Source organism: Dendrobates tinctorius, unplaced genomic scaffold (genome assembly GCF_039654945.1).
Source record: "Dendrobates tinctorius isolate UK_male_01 unplaced genomic scaffold, ASM3965494v1 ptg000060l, whole genome shotgun sequence".
NCBI classification, from domain to species: domain Eukaryota; kingdom Metazoa; phylum Chordata; class Amphibia; order Anura; family Dendrobatidae; genus Dendrobates; species Dendrobates tinctorius.
Window position 1 is genome coordinate 16,575,970 of NW_027361728.1, and position 19,871 is coordinate 16,595,840.

Sequence of the window (19,871 nt, forward strand, 5' to 3'; positions counted from 1 at the left end):
ACTCCTCATTAAAGCTAAGTATGTTGGTTGGACGAGACCTGTCATACATGAAATCTTGCTGCTTATTGGTTATTACCTTATTCACGTGCATAGTCTCTCCTGGGCCATTTAATTCTCATCAATATAAGATATGAGCTATCTAATCATCTCCTTCTTCAGCACATCCTACCTGTACTTGAGATCTGCAAAATCTGGAAATTTTCTGTATATCATTGTAGACTGTGAGCCCTAGCGGGCAGGGTCCTCTCTCCTGTACTTATGTGTTCCTTGTATTGCTCATGTTTATTGTACTTGTCTTTGTCTGCCCCTTTTTCTCATGTAAAGCACCATGAAATAAATGGTGCAATAAAAATGAATAATACTATCAGCACATCGTCAAAATCTGCATAGTTGATAAGTAGTATACACTTTTGGATGGGGAACATCTGATTGTCTTTGAACAGAAGATAACAGTTCCTGCCTCATTGAGGCATTTATCATTGGGACCATAAAGGCTTGTTCACGCTAGCGTATAGCGTGTTTTGTTGGATAGCACACGGCTCAATAGTATACTGTGTGTTAGGCGTTGGGTTCCTGCAGCTGCACAGCGGGAATCCAGAGCCTTGCATCCAGCGGTCTCCCATTTTCCACCGAATGCTCAGGAGCCTGCACAGCAATCTCGGCGTTCCAGACGCTCTGCTCAGACCAGCTCTGTAGGGCTGGTTGTTGCTGCCACCTCTGGGTCAGCAATAGCAGCGCAGGCGGTCCTGCAGCAAGCCACTCCAGAGGCTAAGTCCTCTCGTCATGCTACTGGGCATGCTCACAAGACGATCTCCCATTGGAGATAGGGAGTCACGTGCTCAGGTCCTTCTCCTGATCATAATGGTCCATCTCAGAGATCTGGAAGGTCCCGGAAGCGCACGGCTATGCGCTAGTATAGACTCTAATTGCTACTGTGTGAATGGTGATGGATGTATGGACTGCAAATGACTCATTAAGATTCCCCTCCCTCTGATATTACGAGTGCGTATAGGGATCTAGTTATAGCGTCAGTGCCAGTCAGTGGCAACTTACTGGCCACACGGCACATTCTCCACAGTACTAGCGTCTGACAGTGCGCCCCTCTTGGGCACTGTCGCATTGCGGCTGGGTCAGTCGCCGCGCTGCTGTAGCAGCACTAGTTGGCATCCGCGGTAGCGATGCCGCACGCCCGGTAGGTCTAGACGGACGTCGCCCTGAGTCTTGGGTTTAGTCCTATGACCACATACCGTGCGTGCACTCCGCTGAGTTCTGTGAGGTCAACAGGCTCGGCATTTATGTTCATGTCTTAAGCGACTCTGTGAATCAACAGAGTACGCCCAGCGCACATCGGGTGACGTTATAACCCGCGTGTGCTGTACCGCCATATAGCGCGTCTGCTATTGTCTAGCAGCGGTTTTAACACCTACTGCACGGTGGACCCCGGGCGGCGAACGCACTTTCTATTATTTAATATTTAGTGCGTTCCGCCGTCCCTAACACTGTGAAGCAGTGCAGATCCACATACTGTGAGTGCATCTGGTAATCGGATCACGCGCCCCATACAAGTCTATGAATGTGTGTTAAAGGTCGGACTGCACTCGGATGACACAGACAATGGAGAATATCAAGAAACTAACTTCTCCGTGTTTATCATTTGTTCTGCAATTCCCTCATGTGAGAGAATCAGATTACAATAAAATGACACTTAGTCTGCCCGATTCTCTCACCTGAAAGAATCGACAGCTGTGTGACCCCAGCCTAAGAGTCAGCCGGGGTGTATGCCTTCACAAAGGGTTATCTTCTAGTAGACTTCCTAAGGATGTTATCACTAGTCCGTTTCACATTCTCCGAGTGTGTGTTATATGGGTCCAATTGGTTCAGTGGTTCACTCTGTTGCCTTCTACAGTAGTTCTGGGACATTAAAGCACCACTCAAGTGTGTTTTTTTTTTTTTATTTCTGCGCTGGAGTAGTGCCACTAAGCTAAGTTCCTTGAACCTAGTCTAAGGTTATGTGCCCATGTTGCGTGTTAAAACGCACACCAAAGACCGGACTCCTTCCCAGAAATCGCGCGGTTTTTTCCACGCGATTTCAATGCGATTTTACCGCGATTATGATCGCGATTTTGCCGCGATTTTCATGTGCGATATTCAAGCACTTTCCAAGTGATTTGAAGCATCGCTTGGAAAGTGATTGACAGGTTGGTCACACTCGTCAAACATAGTGTTTGACAAGTGTGACCGGGTTTTTACTATTGAGGCCGCCTATGCGGCATCAATAGTAAAAGATAGAATGTTAAAATGCTAAAAAAAATAAAAAAATTGGTGTATATTTACCTTCCGGCGTCCCGCGCTGCCATCCCGGGCTTCAGCGTTCCCAGTAATGCCTTGCGAGACCTGTGATGACGTAGTCTCGCGTTGCTATAGCGATCTCGCGAGACCGCTAGAGTCACGCGAGACTACGTCTCACAGGACCGTGCCGCAAGGCATTACTGGGAACGCTTAGGCCGGGAATGCAGCGCGGGACGCCGGAAGGTAAATATACCCCGATTTTTTATTTTTTATTTTTTTTACAGGGGTATGGTACCCAGGGCCTGGAGAACAGTCTCCTCTCCTCCACACCGTGGGTACCAACCGGACATGAGACGCTTAGCTTCCCGCATGGTGGGCATAGCCACATGCGGGAAGTAAGCGATTCTCATGCATTCCTATGGGTGTGGAATTGCGGCAATTCTTTGCGATTCCGCACAAAAGAATGAGCATGCTGCGATTTTTTCCGCGATGCGATTCCGCCGCGGAAAAAAGCGCAGCATTAGCACAGCATGTGCAGAATGCCATAGGAATGCATGGGGGGCGTTCTGTACACGATTTTTAAACATTTTTGCTGTGTTTTCGCGCCAAAAATCGCGGCAAAAACGCTTAAAAATCGCTATGTGGGCACACAGCCTTATACTTATCAGCTGACATCTTCACCTCTTCCCGACACTTCTCCAGTCCGACATATTGTGGCCGCAATTACTGACTGACCAGTAGTCAGAAGTAACAATCACAGGCTCTCAGTGTAAGTCTATAAGTGCCTCGTTCTCACTCTCATAAACTGGAGAAGTGAATTGAGGAGTGACCTCCGTCTCGCCCAGCAAAAACTGGAGCGATCTGGCAGGTCACAACCTGCTGAAGATGACCGGAACGGCGTTGACAACAGATGAACATGGTGGCTGGTAAGTATCAATCTAGGGGCAAGGGAACTTAAATTAATGAAACCACTCCAGCAGGAAAATAAAAAAATACTAGTGTATTGCTTTAACTCCTTTCATATTGCAACAAGATAATACTGGGAGCTATCCGAGAGTTTCTGTGGTAATCACTCCAATAGTAGTAGGGCGCATCAATAAAAGAAGACAACACTAGTGAAAAATTTGGTATGCAAAATGTGCTGACACTTGCAGCAAATGTTTAGAAATTCAGTTAACAATAACAGAAGAGGCTGAGAGGCACATGGCTCGAACTGTCTTTAGTTGGATAAAATGTGGCTGTTGCTGCTATGTCACAGGCTTCGAGCCTTCTGTCTTTTGTCAGGCCAAGGGTACAGCTCTTTTTCTGGCTGTAGGCGCCAGGCTCTACTCACAGACATCTGCACTGCAGCCGCGTATTGACCCCAAACACTTTGATCAATGTCACTCTCCTTACAAGGCAGTCTCCAGAATGGGAATTGGTTACATCCAAGCTACTGTAGGTACTGAAACAGCAACATATTAATCCACAGTAGTCAATTGCAGGTTAAAGCCCTGTTCAGAGACTGTTCCTCACCTGCATCCTAGCAGATGGGGTGCTCACTGCACACAGAATACTGCCAAAACTCTTTTTAGGGTCCACACTCTGTATTTTTTCATAATGGTGTGACAAGTTTCAGCTGCATCTTAGCGTTCCCTTCGCCTCTGACCCTGCCACCATTCATCTTGCCACGGTAAACAGCCCAACATCACACTTGTCATCATTATCATCATAGACTGTTTAGTTACAGTGTTCCACTGCCGTGCAAGTCACATTCATGATTCGGAGAAAACATCACCATTTAGTTCACATCCACTTCCAAATTAAATTTAATATATTTTCATGCTCAACATTTCTGTACATATGTCTCTTGTGTGTATAGATTTAGTAGAATAATTATATGTAATAATGTTTTTCCTTGTTCAAAAAATTATAGATTATTATGGTTAATTCGGTCTCGGATCTTCATGGATACATTGACAAAAGTCAGTTAACCAATGAACTGGGTGGCACCTTGGAATACAGCCATGGTCAGTGGATACAGCATAGAACAGTAAGTAATAATTATCCAGCGATATTGGCTGGCAATTTTTTAATAAGTAATTTTTCAACAATAGTAATACGTCACATTTAGTATAAACAATTTTAACAGCAATTTTATTTATTTTAAACATCAATACAAATTTTACCATTTACTTTTGAAATTGTCAAAGCTGTCTCATATTGAAGGATCATAGGCAAGTTAACAATATCAGGTTTGAAACTAATGATCAGAGATTTTAGTGCATCTGAAGTCCACCAGATTGAACTTTAGGGTACCGTAATTAAAATGCACAGGCCCAGCACTTGTATGGGCACTTCAGAGCTTTCTCAGCCACAGTCTGGTATATTCCTTCAAAAGATGGGAAATTACCCTGCTAGAGAGGATGAAATAATCAAGCATTGATGAATAGGCCTATGTGGGGACTCCATTATAGAACAAGCAATAGTGATGAACATGATGAAGAGCTGCTCTACTGCAGAACCATGTCAAAACTGCATATAGGTACAAGTGTTTTGCTGTTATGTTATAGAAAAGCCTGCATTTACAGCGACATGTAAGACCAGGATTACATATTAAAGGGAATCTGTCAGCAGGTTTTTGCTACTTTACCCGAGCGCAGTATGATATAGGCCAGGGGAAGACAGTGACAGCTTGGGGCCCCTGTGCAAGAAATGTGTCTGGGCCCACCTCTTTTCATGGTGACAGAGCTATATATATGCATACATGTATATATATTACATAGTCTCCTTTATTATGTATATTGCCGTCCCTTATTACACAGTGCCCTCTTTTGTTATGTACAGCACTGTCCCTTACATATCAGATTATATAGAGCCCTGTCTTTATTACATACCGTCCTGTCTTATTAGATGTATAATGCATTGGCAGCTGATGGAGCATGGGAAAACTTCTTTTCTAACGGAGGAGCTGATGGACTGGTCGTCTGGTCACCGACTGCTCCATCAACAGTCATTTCATATTCTAACAATAGAGGACTATGTAATAAAAGAGGGCGCTGTGAATAACAAAAATAACAAGAATACACTATGTAAGAGACAGTGCTGGACATAACAACAGAGGAAGCTATATAATAAGGGACAGCACCATATATAACTAGAAAGGATGGTACCTAATAAGAGACGGTGTTATACATAATAAAAGAGAAAACTATGTAACTAAAGTCAGCGCTATACATAATAAGTGAGTACACTATATAATAAGGGACTGTGCTATACATAATAAATGAGTACAATATATACTAAGAGACTGTGTTATACATAATAAATGAGTACACTATATACTAAGGGACTGTGCTATACATAATAAATGAGTGCACTATATATATACTAAGGGAATGTGTTAGACATAATAAGTGAGTACACTATATATACTAAGAGACTATGGTATACAAAGTAAGTGAGTACATTATATATACTTAGGGACTGTGCTATACATAATAAGTTAATACACTATATACTAAGGGACTGTGCTATACATAATAAGTGAGTACACTATATACTAAGGGACTGTGCTATGCATAATATGTGAATATACTATATACTAAGAGACTGTGCTACACATTATAAGTGAGTATACTATATACTAAGGGACTGCTCTATACATAATAAGTGAGTACACTATATACTAAGGGACTGTACTATACATAGTAAGTGAGTACACTATACTAAGGGTCTGTGCTATGCATAATATGTGAATACACTATATACTAAGGGACTGTGCTATACATAATAAGTGAGTACACTATATACTAAGGGACTGTGTTATAAAGAATAAGTGAGTACACTATATACTAAGAAACTGTGCTATACATAAGTGAGTACACTATATACTAAGGGACTGTGTTAGACATAATGAGTGAGTACACTATATACTAAGAGGCTGTTAACATAATAAGGCTACATCCCTGTACCTGTGTGCAGTGTTGGTGTGCTGACTGCTTTTACAGACGCATTGAGCATGTCCTATTCTGATCCTCAAAATCGGATCAGAACAGAACATTCTCTGACCCTTACGAATCTCATTCTCAGAGCCGTGATTTTCTTGTATGTGTGAATAGACCTATAAAACTCTGAGTCCGTGTGCTGTCTGATAAAAAAAACCCTGTAACAGACAGACATTTCACATAAATGTGAGAATGTAGAATAAAAGATTTTACAAAAAAATTATCACTCCATGTCACACAGTGCAGATACAGAAAAATATCTACATCCAGGCACTTACTGCTGGTGTCTCGTCTTATTAGAGCCGCTTTCTCCTGTTTCTTCTCCATCTGGTCAGACCTTCATGTCGACATTTCCCAGCCACGAATCATCTTGTCACGATCTTCTCAGCCCTGAAAATAACAAGGTCACATACATTGTATACATACTGTATATGTCTCCCCCCCGAATATAGATATGTACCCCACCATTAATATACTATTAGCCACGCACCGGTAAAAATATAAAGTGATAAGCAAAACTGTGTCCCCTATTACCTATAATCTCTGACTCCCAATATTAGAAATTATTCAGTCACTAAATTCATTTTACATCCATATCTAACGTCCTCATTCCCCTGTTCGTAAGTCAATTATAAGTCCCCCTTCTTCCCATCCCAATCCCCCACAACCCTTATCATCCTCCTCCCCCCCTGTATCCCATCATTGCCTTCTCCCCCACCACTCCCATCATTGCACTTTCCACCACCTCTAGCATTGCCTCGTCCCCCACCATTCCCATCTTTGTTCTTTCCACCACTATCATCATTGCCTTTTCCCCACCAACCCCATCATTGCCCTTTCCACCACCAACATCATTGTCCTTTCCACCACTACCAGCATTGCCTTCTCCACCACCTCCATCATTGCTTTCTCCCCCACCACCCCATCAATGCCCTCTCCATCACCTCCATTTTTGCCTTCTTCCCACCACACCCATCATAGCCCTTTCCAACACCTCTATCATTGCCTCCTCCCCATCACCCCATCATTGCCTCCTCCATCACCCCCATCATTGCCTTTTCCACCATCATAATTGTCCTTTCCACCACTACCATCTTTGCATTCTCCCTCACCACCTCCATCATTGCCTTCTCCACCACCTCTATCATTGCTTTCTCCCCAACCACCCCCATCATTGCCATCTCCATCAACTCAATTATTGCCTTCTCCCCCACCACCCCATCATTGTCCTTTTCACCACCTCTATCATTGCTTTCTCCCCCACCACCCCCATCATTGCCCATTCCACCACCTCCATCATTGCCTCCTCCCCATCACCCACATAATTGTCCTTAACACCACCACCACCATTGCCTTCTCCCCCACAACCCCCATAATTGCCCTCTCCTTAACCCCCATGATTTCCCTCTCCACCACACACACACATACACAAACACACACACACAGCACCATTCATCTCTCACAGCATCTTCCTCGCTGGCAGCTTTCTCTCTGAAACAGTCACGCTCTGAATGATGATGTCATCTAGCCACTCTGCTGTGTCAGATAGGAAGCGTGGGCAGGAAGCAGGATGGATCCATGCAGGTCCGTTTCGCTGCCATTTTCTCCTGTAGGCAGTGAAGCTGCATCTGGCCAGGGGCCCCTCAGAGCTGGATAAACAGGTCAGATTGCCCTCAGTGTTAGCTGCCCTGCAGGTGCCCCACTCTAGCTCCAGGCCCTGGTACAGCCGCATCGGCTGCACATGCAGTATGTCTGCCCCTGATATATGCAAAGTGACCCTGAATTCAGCAATATATCATCTTGGTGCAGCAGTTCTAACACAATCAGAGTTTTTAGATTTAGCAATGAAGCAGGGCTGAGAAACTCTGTCACCTTGCTATGATTTGTCCAGGCCCTATAATACATATAATTGCCATATATAGTCTTTTGTTACACTTCCCTTTTCAGACATTTTAAACTAATCATTGACCACATCTTGTTCCTAAAATGTCCCTTTTTCAAGATTCTTTGCACTGTAACACTTTAAATTTCTCTTTTACACACTATGTTAACTGTTTCACCAAAAGCTCCATTTCATTAGTAAGTAGCTTGTACTAACAGCTAATTAAAACTTTATGTGCACCCCAACAGTGTTTGATAGATGATGTGCTAACCAGACTATCTGCAAATCATTTTGTTTTTCAAAATGATGTAGTCTTAAAAGGAACCTGTCACTCTGAAATTTCAGTCCAGTCTGCAGTCACCATGCTATAGAGCAGGAGGAAGAGCACATTGATCATTTTGTGAGAAAAGATTAGGTATAACCTGAATTATAACCATTTAAACCTCTGCTCTTTCTGGGAATTTTTGTCCAGTGGGCGGTTCTATCAGTGACTGACAGCTATACAAACCTATACAAAGAAAGCCATCAGTCATTGATAAGATCGCCCACTGGACCAAAAAAAAAAAAACACAGAAAGGGCAGAGGTTTAAATGTTTAAAACACAGGTTATATGCGTTTATCACAAAACTATATAACAATCTGCTTAGCTCCCCTGCTCGGTGCCTGCAGGTTGCATGGCATTTTCAGAGTGATAGGTTCTCTTTCAACCTGAAAAATTACCCCAATATGCAGCCCCTTGGTGTCTCTATTCTGTCTAACTTACTGTTCATTGCCTGTTGTTGAGTGTAATCTGTATGTAGCAGCAGAGATGCTGAAAAAGATTGCAGGAAATGTGGACTATTCTTCGTTTCTCTGTTCCTGCTCTGCTGTCTGTCAAACGCCATGTAAATATGTGAGAACTGCATCTGTGTTCCAGGTAAGTTCACATACCATGATATATATTTTCTAAAACAGGCCATTGAGAGCTTTGCTCAAGTTGTGAAAACGACAGCCCAGAATTTGCAGACATTTGGAACCAGCCTGGCAGAAACTGAACTCCCCAATGATGTCATCTGCACAGAGGAGCTACTCTTGTCACATACGGAGCATCAGACCAAGCTGAAAGTAGGTGCTGCATCTACTTCTCTTTGTAATACACTTTATTGTATTACTAACCTCATAACGTGGATCTGTCAGACTGTGTAAAGGTAGCATGGTTCGGGGACAGGAGCGCACTCATATAACACAAGTGGCCAACAAACCTCCTATATATTCAGACATAGCTTTGGGGAAGCATTTAGACAGGGGGCATTTATTGACATTTTACTCCAAGTACATTTTTAAGAAGTGCCTTGCAGTTAATCTTGGCAGCTAGACAGGGCAGGAGACAAGTAAGACATTTAACCCCTTTACAACTTTAAACGTATAGTTATGTCTAAGATGTCCCCGTTTGCTGCGGGCTCCTATGTGCCCCTAACAGCCACGAGTGGAATGAAGATCCACCTGCGGCTGTTAACATGTTAACGGTATTTATCATGCTCATGCCGGAAGCGCGAACCTAATCACGCCTATCGGCTACCATGTCACATGACCTTGGGTTACCGAAGCGTTGGCATGACAACCCACAGTCTGCAGAATACCCCTGTGGTTGTCATTGCCGGATAGTGATGAGCGCTGTCCAGCAGTCGCGGCTCATAGCAAGCGAGCATTTCTGGTACACAGAGCAGGGCTGAAGTCCTGCTCTGTGTAGCACAAGTGATCAGATAATCGCAGTTTCTAGTCTCCAATGGAGACTATTGAAGCAAGTGTAAAGTAAAAAAAAAAAAGATTTTAAAAATAAAAAAAAATTAAAAAGTTCATATCACCCCTCATTCGCCCCATTCAAAATAAAACAATAAAAATATACATATTTGGTATCACCATGTTCAGAATTGCCTGATCTGTCAATATATAAAAAGAATTAATCTGATCGTTAAACGGCATAATGAGAAAATCAATCAAATCAAAACGCCAGAGTCAAGGTTTTTTTGTCGCTGCAACATTGCATTAAAATGCAATAACGGGCGATCAAAAGAGAAAATCTAAACCAAAATGGTGTCAATAAAAACGTCAGCTCAGCACACAAAAAATAAGTCCTCACCCAGCCCAAGATCATGGAAAATGGAGATATTACAGGTATTGGAAATTTGTGACTTTTTTTCTAGAAACTTGGGATTTTTTTCTCACCACTTAAGCAAAAAAGAACCTAGACATGTATGGTAGCTACAAACTGTCATGATCCATGCTGGATCATGACATATAAAGCACATGTAACCTTTTTTTTTTCCTAAGCTGTGCTTAAGGTTGGTTTTTGCCCCCGGTGGCCATTAGGATTATTGCACTGTGGTGTCGTTTGTTCTAAGTTTGCCCCCCCGGTGGTGGTGAGCATCATTGCACTCTAGTTTCTTTAGTTAAGTGCACATGATTATAATGCAGCTGTGATTGCTGGCTCTGCTATAAAAGAGTCACAGGTGTTGCAATCACTGTTGGTGATAGTGTTCATTTCAACCATCCTTGGTGGAGGAAGGAGCTGGAGAGCGTTCCTTGCAGCACTGTCTTAGCCCTGGTGTGAAAGGAATCATAGGGGATTTCCTTGTAGCTCTGACAGAGCTTGGTGGCAGCGATTCAGGAGGAGAGCTGCATTCTGGTGGTGGACTGTTGTGAGTTCATTTTCCCCTTCATTACTGAGGCCTGAGGAACTCCCTCTTCTGGTAAAGAAAGGTAGTGAGCCTGATTATCAAACACCTGAGGCTGATGATGATGACTGGCTGAGTGGAGTTACTGACTGGATATAAGGCTGCCGACGCCCTTCTGCCCTGCGGGTGATTTCTCGGTGGGATCCTTGGAGACCAGTCTGAATTCCTGCTCCTCTAAAGCTAAGTTTGCTGCTCGGCCTTTTGCATTTGTGCTTTGACTTTGTTTTGCTTTGTTTTTCTGGATTTCTGCCATTCCCTGCTGGGGTGTGCTGAATTCCTTTAGCTCTGTCTTCTGAAAAAACCTGAGTTCTGATTTAGTTTTTGAAGCCTAGCTGCTTCAGGGCCTTTTTCATATCAGCTTGTTGGCTTATGTCTTTGATAGGGTTTTGGCAGATTGCAGACAGCAGCCTTCCTGTCCTTTCCTATCTAGGTAGTTTTGGGCCCCGTCTTTGCTCAGTCTATCTTTCTGTCTGTGTTAGTGTTTTCATCTTGCTTCACCGTCATTATATGTTGGGGGGTGCCTATTGCTTTGGGGTCTGCTCTGGGGCAGTTTAGATTTCCCCTTTCTTTCTTTAGGCCTAGTTAATTCTCCGGCTGTGATCGAGGGGTCTAGGGCATCGTAGGAACCCCCCACGGCTACTGCTAGTTGTGTTGATAGGTTCAGGGGTCTGCAATCTGATAGTTGCCAACTTCTCTGGTTTTCGGGACTTGGCTTGTATTTCTGCTTTTGCCTCCTACGGTGACTCATTCATAACAGAATCACACGCCATACCGCAGATTCTAGGGTACTCAACAGCAGGAAAGAATTGTAAAAAAAAAAAAAAAAAAGTGTGTATATTTTTTCCTCTATATCTCTGAGGCCGTAGGGGGAATTTTTTTTTTTTCTCTCAATGGAGATAAAGCAATTGTCTGATCGTGTGGAGCAGCTCGCTGCGGAAGTGCGGGGAATTTCCGCCTACCTTGCTCATTCACATGCTGCTGAACCAAAGATTCCTACACCTGATGTATTTTTTGGGGATCGGTCTAAATTTTTGAATTTCAAAAATAATTGTAAATTATTTTTTGCCTTGAAGCCTAACTCGTCAGGGAGCTCCGCGCAGCAGGTTAAAATTGTCATCTCTTTGCTGCGTGGCGATCCCCAGGATTGGGCGTTTTCTTTGAAACCAGATGATCCTATTCTGACTAATGTGAACGCATTTTTTCAGGCCTTGGGGTTGTTGTATGACGAACCTAATGCCATTGATCAGGTTGAAAAGACCCTGCTGGCATTGAACCAGGGTCGTGATTCTGCAGAATTGTACTGTCAAAAATTCCAAAAGTGGGCAGTACTTACTACCTGGAATGATAATGCCTTGGCTGCTCTCTTTCGGAAGGGGTTGTCAGAAGCCGTAAAAGATACTATGGTGGGACTTCCTGTTCCCTCTTGTCTTGACGATTCTATGTCATTAGCCATTCAGGTTGATCGGCGTTTGCGCGAACGCAAAGCTGCACTAGAAGTGTTGCCACCTGTTGATCAAATGTCTGAACCTATGCAATGTGATAGAGTTTTTTCCAGAGAGCAGCGTCAGGAGTTCAGAAGGCGTAATAAGTTGTGTTTTTTCTGTGGAGATGCCTTGCATATTATTTCTGTCTGTCCTAAACGAGAGAAACGCTTTGCACACACGTTTTCTGTTGGGGGTGTTCAACCTAAGTTTCTTCTGGCTATTACTCTGATCTGCTCCCTGTCCACATTTTCCGCCAAGGCTTTTGTGGATTCGGGAGAAGCCCTAAACCTAATGGACTTGGATTTTGCTAAACGTTGTGGATTTCCGATGACACCTCTGCAGACGCCTATCCCTTTGAGGGGGATTGATGCTACTCCTTTGGCTAAAAATAAACCTCAGTTTTGGACCCAGGTGGTAATGCGGGTCACCCCAGACCATCAAGAAAATTGCAGATTTTTGGTGTTGCATAATCTGCATGATACTATTGTTCTGGGGTTTCCCTGGTTACAAATTCATAATCCAGTTTTGGATTGGAAATCTGTGTCTGTGGTGAGTTGGGGTTGTCGGTGTGCCTTTAGTGAGGCTCCGGTGTTTTCCACCTCTCCTCAGTCGCATGATGTTCCTGATTATTTGGCGGACTTTTATGATGTATTTAGTGAGAATGAGTCTGCGTCCCTGCCTCCTCATAGGAGTTATGACTGTGCAATTGAACTGAGCCCGGGGTGTAAATTTCCCAAGGGTCGGCTCTTCAATTTATCTGTACCCGAGCACGAGGCTATGCGATCCTATATTAAGGAGGCGTTGGAGAAGGGTCATATTAGACCATCCTCGTCACCCTTAGGTGCCGTTTTTTTTGTTTGTGGCCAAAAAGGATGGATCATTAAGACCTTTTATTGATTATCGTGCCCTCAACAAAATTACTGTTAAATATCAGTATCCGTTACCCCTGATTTCTGATCTATTCTCCAGAGTTAAAGGTGCTTGCTGGTTTACCAAGCTTGACCTCGGGGGCGTATAATCTTATTCGCATTAAGCATGGGGACGAATGGAAGACGGCGTTTAATACTCCGGAGGGACATTTTGAGTACCTGGTGATGCCTTTTGGGCTCACTAATACCCCTTCTGTCTTCCAGTGCTTCATGAACGATATTTTCCGAGATTTTGTCGATAAATTTTTGATTATCTATCTGGATGATATTTTGATCTTTTCCAAGGATTGGGATTCTCATGTGGAACATATTCAGACTGTGTTCCGGATCTTGAGGGAGAATTCTCTGTATGTCAAAGGATCTAAATGCCTTTTTGGAGTACAGAGGATTTCTTTTTTGGGATTTATTTTGTCCCCGTCAACTATTGAAATGGACCCGGCCAAGGTACAGGCCATTTACGATTGGGTTCAGCCCACTTCTTTGAAGGCCCTCCAGAAGTTTTTGGGTTTTGCTAATTTTTATCGGAAATTTATAGCAAAATTTTCTAGTATTGCCAAGCCATTGACTGATTTGACTAAGAAGGGTGCTGATGTGTTAAATTGGTCTCCGGAGGCTGTTTCTTCCTTTCAGGAGCTGAAGCGAAGATTCACCTCCGCGCCGGTTTTGCGGCAACCTGATGTCTCACTTCCATTCCAGGTAGAGGTGGATGCTTCTGAGATTGGTGCAGGAGCTGTTTTGTCCCAAAAGGATCCTGTAACATCTAAAATGAATCCCAGTGCTTTCTTTTCCCGAAAGTTCTCTCCATCTGAACGTAACTATGATGTGGGGAATAGGGAACTGTTGGCCATGAAATGGGCATTTGAGGAGTGGAGACATTGGTTGGAGGGAGCTAAGCATCAAGTCGTGGTCCTCACTGACCACAAGAATTTGATTTACCTAGAGTCGGCTAAGCACTTGAACCCTAGACAGGCTAGGTGGGCCTTGTTTTTTACACGTTTTGATTTTGTGGTTTCTTTTCTTCCTGGAACGAAGAATGTCAAGGCAGACGCCCTCTCTAGGAGCTTCTTTGCTGATTCTCCTGTGGTGACCAAGTCTGCTACCATCTTAGGCGAAGGGGTAGTTCTTTCTGCCATCTCGCCCGATTTGAGACGTGCTCTGGAAGAGTTCCAGGAGGACAAACCTGAGCGTTGTCCCAGTGGAAAGTTGTATGTTCCTGACCAGTGGAAGAAGAGAGTGATGTCTGAAGTTCATTGCTCTGCTTTGGCTGGTCATCCAGGTATTTTTGGTACTAGAGATCTGGTGAGTCGGTTTTTTTGGTGGCCCTCCTTGTCTCGTGATGTCAGGAATTTTGTGCAGTCCTGTGGGACGTGCTCCCGGTCTAAATCGTGTTCTCGCTCTAGTGGGTTGTTGATGCCTTTGCCTGTTATGAATGAGTCACCGTAGGAGGCAAAAGCAGAAATACAAGCTAAGTCCAGAAAACCAGAGAAGTTGGCAACTATCAGATTGCAGACCCCTGAACCTATCAACACAACTAGCAGTAGCCGTGGGGGGTTCCTACGAAGCCCTAGACCCCTCGATCACAGCTGGAGAATTACATAGGCCTAAAGAAAGAAAGGGGAAATCTAAACTGCCCCAGAGCAGACCCCAAAGCAATAGGCAGCCCCCAACATATAATGACGGTGAAGCAAGATGAAAATACTAACACAGACAGAAAGATAGACGGGGCCCGCAACTATCTAGATAGGAAAGGACAGGAAGGCTGCTGTCTGCAATCTGCCAAAACCCTATCAAAGACATAAGCCAACAAGCTGATATGAAAAAGGCCCTGAAGCAGCTAGGCTTCAAAAACTAAATCAGCACTCAGGTATTTTCAGAAGACAGAGCTAAATGAATTCAGCACACCCCAGCAGGGAATGGTAGAAATCCAGAAAAACAAAGCAAAACAAAGTCAAAGCACAAAAGCAAAAGGCCGAGCAGCAAACTTAGCTTTAGAGGAGCAGGAATTCAGACTGGTCTCCAAGGATCCCACAGAGAAATCACCCGCAGCCTTATATCCAGTCCATAACTCCACTCAGCCAGTCATCATCATCAGCCTCAGGTGTTTGATAATCAGGCTCACTACCTTTCTTTACCAGAAGAGGGAGTTCCTCGGGCCTCAGTAATGAAGGGGAAAATGAACTCACAACATTTGCCTGTCCCCAAGAGGCCATGGACCCATATTTCAATGGATTTCATCTCTGATATGCCTGTCTCTCAAAGGATGACTGTTATTTGGGTGATTTGTGATAGGTTCTCTAAGATGGTTCATCTTGTACCACTCCCTAAGTTGCCGTCTTCCTCTGAGTTGGTGCCCCTGTTTTTACAACAGGTGGTTCGTTTGCACGGGATTCCTGAGAACATTGTATCTGACAGAGGAGTCCAGTTTGTGTCTAGATTTTGGAGAACTTTCTGTTCCAGGCTGGGAATTCAGTTGTCCTTCTCCTCTGCTTTTCACCCTCAGACCAATGGGCAGACAGAGAGAACAAACCAGACCTTGGAGTCATATTTGAGATGTTTTATTTCTGCTGATCAGGATGATTGGGTTTCATTTTTGCCCTTGGCCGAATTTGCTTTAAATAATAGGGCTAGTTCTGCCACTTTGATGTCACCTTTTGTTTGTAACTTTGGGTTTCATCCTCTGCCTGCCCAGGTGTTGACACTGTGGTGGAGAGAATGCACCAGATGTGGGATCAAGTGGTGGATAAGTTATCTCTCTCTCAGAAAAAGGCCCAGCGGTTTTCCAACCGACATAGGACCATTGGTCCCCAGTTTAAGGTTGGTGATATGGTGTGGTTATCATCAAAAAATATTGCTATGAAGGTGGCTTCTCCTAAGTTTAAGTCTAGATTTATTGGACCTTACAAGATTGTGGAGATTATTAATCCGGTCTCTTTTCGTTTGGCTCTTCCTGTCACATTTAAAATCCATAATGTGTTCCATAAATCTTTGTTGAAGAGGTTTGTTGGAACCTGTTGTTCGGGGGTGGCACCTCCAGACCATGTATTGGTTGAAGGTAACATGGAATATGAGGTAGAGAAAGTACTGGATTCCCGTCTGGCTAGACGGAGACTCCAGTATTTGGTTAAGTGGAAGGGTTATGGTCAGGAGGATAATTCCTGGGTCTCTGCCTCTGATATTCATGCTGAAAGATTGGTGCATGCCTTTCATCGGGCTCACCCGGATCGCCCTGGTGGCATGGATGAGGGTTCGGTGACCCCTCCTCAAGGGGGAGGTACTGTTGTGAGTTCATTTTTCCCTTCACTATTGAGGTCTGATGAACTCCCTCCTCTGGTGAAGGAAGGTAGTGAGGCTGATTATCAAACACCTGGGCAGCTAGATTATGACTGGGTGGCTGGAATTGAGGACTGGATATAAGGCTGCCGACGCCCTTCTTCCTGGCTGATGATTTTCCTGCTGGATTCTTGGAGACCAGTGTGATTCCTGCATCTCAAAGCTAAGTTTTTCTGCTCTGCTTTGTACTCTTCAGTTTTGTTTTTGTTTTGCCTTGTTTTTTGGGAGTTCTGCCATCCCCGGCCGGGGGTGAGCTGAATTCCATTTTTGTCTCTGATCTGTTGATCTTTTGCTCTGTCTTCAGAATATACCTGAGTGCTGATATAGTCTTTTGAAGCCTAGCGACTTCAGGGCCTGTTTTTCCTATCAGTCGGTTGGCTCATTTTGATAGGGTTTTTGCGGATGGCAGACAGCAGCTTTCCTATCCTGTCCTATGTAGTTAGCTTGGGCCCCATCATTTGCTCAACCTATCTTTCTATCTGTGTTAGTGTTTTCTTCTTGCTTCACCGTCATTATATGTTGTGGGCTGCCTATTGCTTTGGGGTCTGCTCTGGGGCAGTTTAGTTTTTCCCCCTTTCTGTCTTTAGGCTATGTAGCTCTCCGGCTGTGTTCGAGGGGTCTAGGGCACCGTAGGAACCCCCCATGGCTACTGCTAGTTGTTGTGGATAGGTCCAGGGGTCTGCAATCCGATAGCTGCCAACCTCTATGATTTTTCTGGACTTAGCTGGTATTTTGTTTTTTCCTCCTTCGGTGACTCATCATAACACAACTCCCCTCTCACGCTCTGTGACCACAACTTTTCATTCTCTGTCAAGAACTGTCACCCCTCTCAGGGCACCCCCGATTTCCACACTTATATAATTATACCTGCCCTGTATGAAGCTGCACTTCCTATACGTAGAATAACTTGGCACAAATGTCGACAACCCTTGCACACACTGTAAACTCGTTTCCTACGGCAGTGCTCCAAGTGCGCCGAATGTCTGTGGAGAAAATCCAGTGTGGCCAAAGATTTAATTCATGATAAGTTTATACTTAAAATAAACAACTCTGCCCTTCACCTCTTCAAGCAAACATACTTCAACACCCTCATCCCCTCACTATCCAACAATCCTAAACGTCTCTTTGACACTTCAAAGAGTGCAGGCTCCAACCACAAATCTCAGCGTTGACGATGTGTCCAATTTTTTCTTTAAAATTTCCGAAAAGAATCCTCTCATACCGTGCATTGTTCTCCCTTTCCCACTTCATCTAGCTCACTCTGTGTCTTTGAACCAGTCATGGAAGAAGAAGTGATCAGTCTCTTTGCATCTTCTCACCCTACTATTTCCCTCACATATCCAACAGTCCATTTCCCCAGATATCACCACTCACCTAACAAAAATATTCAACCTCTCTTTTGGTATCTTTCCCTCCTCATTTAAACATGCCAGCATACATCCATTACTTAAAAAAACACCCCTTGACCAAAACAGTGCTGCTAACTATAGATCTGTCTCTAATCTTCCCTTCATCTCTAAACTCCTGGAATGCTTGGTCCACTCCCATCTAATCCACTATCTCTCAGATCACTCTCTTTTTGACCCGCTACAATCTGGTTTCCACTCTTTACACTCTACTGAAACTACCCTCACTAAAGCCTCTAATTATTATTATTATTATTATTTATTGTTATAGCGCCATTTATTCCATGGCGCTTTACATGTGAGGAGGGGTATACATAAAAACAAGTACAATAATCTTAAACAATACAAGTCATAACTGGTACAGGAGGAGAGAGGACCCTGCCCGCGAGGGCTCACAATCTTCAAGGGATGGGTGATAATACAGTAGGCGAGGGTAGAGCTAATGATCTACTAACAGCTAAATCTAATGGTCACTACTCCTTGGTGATTCTCCTGGCTCTCTCTGCAGCGTTCGACAGCTCCTCCTCACTATGCTCCGCTCCATTGGCCTCAAGGACATTGTTCTCTCCTGGTTCTCCTCCTACCTCTCTGACCGCTCCTTCACTGTATCTTTTGCTGGCTCCTCCTGCTCTCCTTTTCCTCTTACTATCAGGGTTCTACAAGGATCAGTCCTAGGCCCCCTCCTCTTTTCCTTGTATACTGCCCCTGTTGAACAAACAATTAGTAGATTTAGTTTCCAGTACCATCTCTATGCTGATGACACCAAATTATACACCTCTACGCCTGCATTGTTACAAACCACCAGTGATTGTCTTACTGCTGTCTCCAACATCACGTCAACATCATGTCATCCCTTTATCTGAAACTGAACATGCCCGCTGTCTTCGGGTCATACTTGATTCAGATCTTTCATTCATCCCCACATATCCGATCACTGGCTCAATCTTGTCATCTACACCTGAAAAACATTTCTAGAATTCGACTTTTCTTACTTTCAACTCTGCAAAAATCCTTACTGTAGCTCTTATTCATTCTCGTTTTGGCTATTGTAATTCTCTACTAATCGGCCTCCCTCTTAATAAATTCTCCCCTCTCCAATCTGTCTTGAATGCTGCAGCCAGGATCTTATTCCTCACTAACTGTTACACCGATGCCTCTACCCTGTGCCAGTGATTGCACTGGTTACCCACCCATTCTAGAGTTCAATATAAATTTATCACTCTCACCCACAAAGCACTCCATGGTTCAGCATCACCTTACATCTCCTCCCTTGTCTTAGTCTACGAACCTTCCCGTGCCCTCCATTCTTCTAATGACCTAAGAATAACATCCTCAATAACACTGCATAACAAATTTCAGGGAAGTTCATGTCCCCTGAGAAAATTTTATTGTATCTTCTAGATTTTTATATGCTGAACTCGAATATGTGCTCCAAAAGTCTGTATCATGTAAGGTTTTTAACCCCTTCATGACCAGAGCTTTTTTCAATTTTTTGTTTTCATTTTTCGCTCTCCTTCTTTCTAGAGCCATAACTTTTTTATTTTTCCGTCAATATGGCCGTGTGAGGGCTTATTTTTTGCCGGACGAATTGCACTTTTGAACAACACCATTGGTTTTACCATGTCGTGTACTTGAAATCAGGAAAAAAATCCAAGTGCGGTGAAATTGCAAGAATAGTGCAATCCCACACTTGTTTTTTGTTTGGCTTTTTGCTAGGTTCACTAAATGCGAAAACTGATCTGCCATTATGATTCTCAAGGTCATTATGAGTTCATAGACACCAAACATGTCTAGGTTCTCTTTTATCTAAGTGGTGAAAAAAAAATCCAAAGTTTGCTAAAAAAAAAAATT

The 19,871-nt window shown here is 43.7% G+C and overlaps 1 protein-coding gene across 4 annotated transcripts in view; it reads left to right on the forward strand.

Annotated features, from left to right (window-relative positions):
• The window catches only part of MCF2L2 (MCF.2 cell line derived transforming sequence-like 2), a 474,009-nt gene that overhangs the window by 119,481 nt on the left and 334,657 nt on the right, over window positions 1–19,871 (forward strand). For all 4 annotated transcript variants that reach the window (XM_073578748.1, XM_073578751.1, XM_073578750.1 and 1 more), the window contains exons 6-7: window positions 4,205–4,321; window positions 9,112–9,261. In XM_073578748.1, coding sequence (XP_073434849.1) covers window positions 4,205–4,321; window positions 9,112–9,261 — 267 coding nt within the window. The remainder of the gene's footprint in view (window positions 1–4,204; window positions 4,322–9,111; window positions 9,262–19,871) is intronic.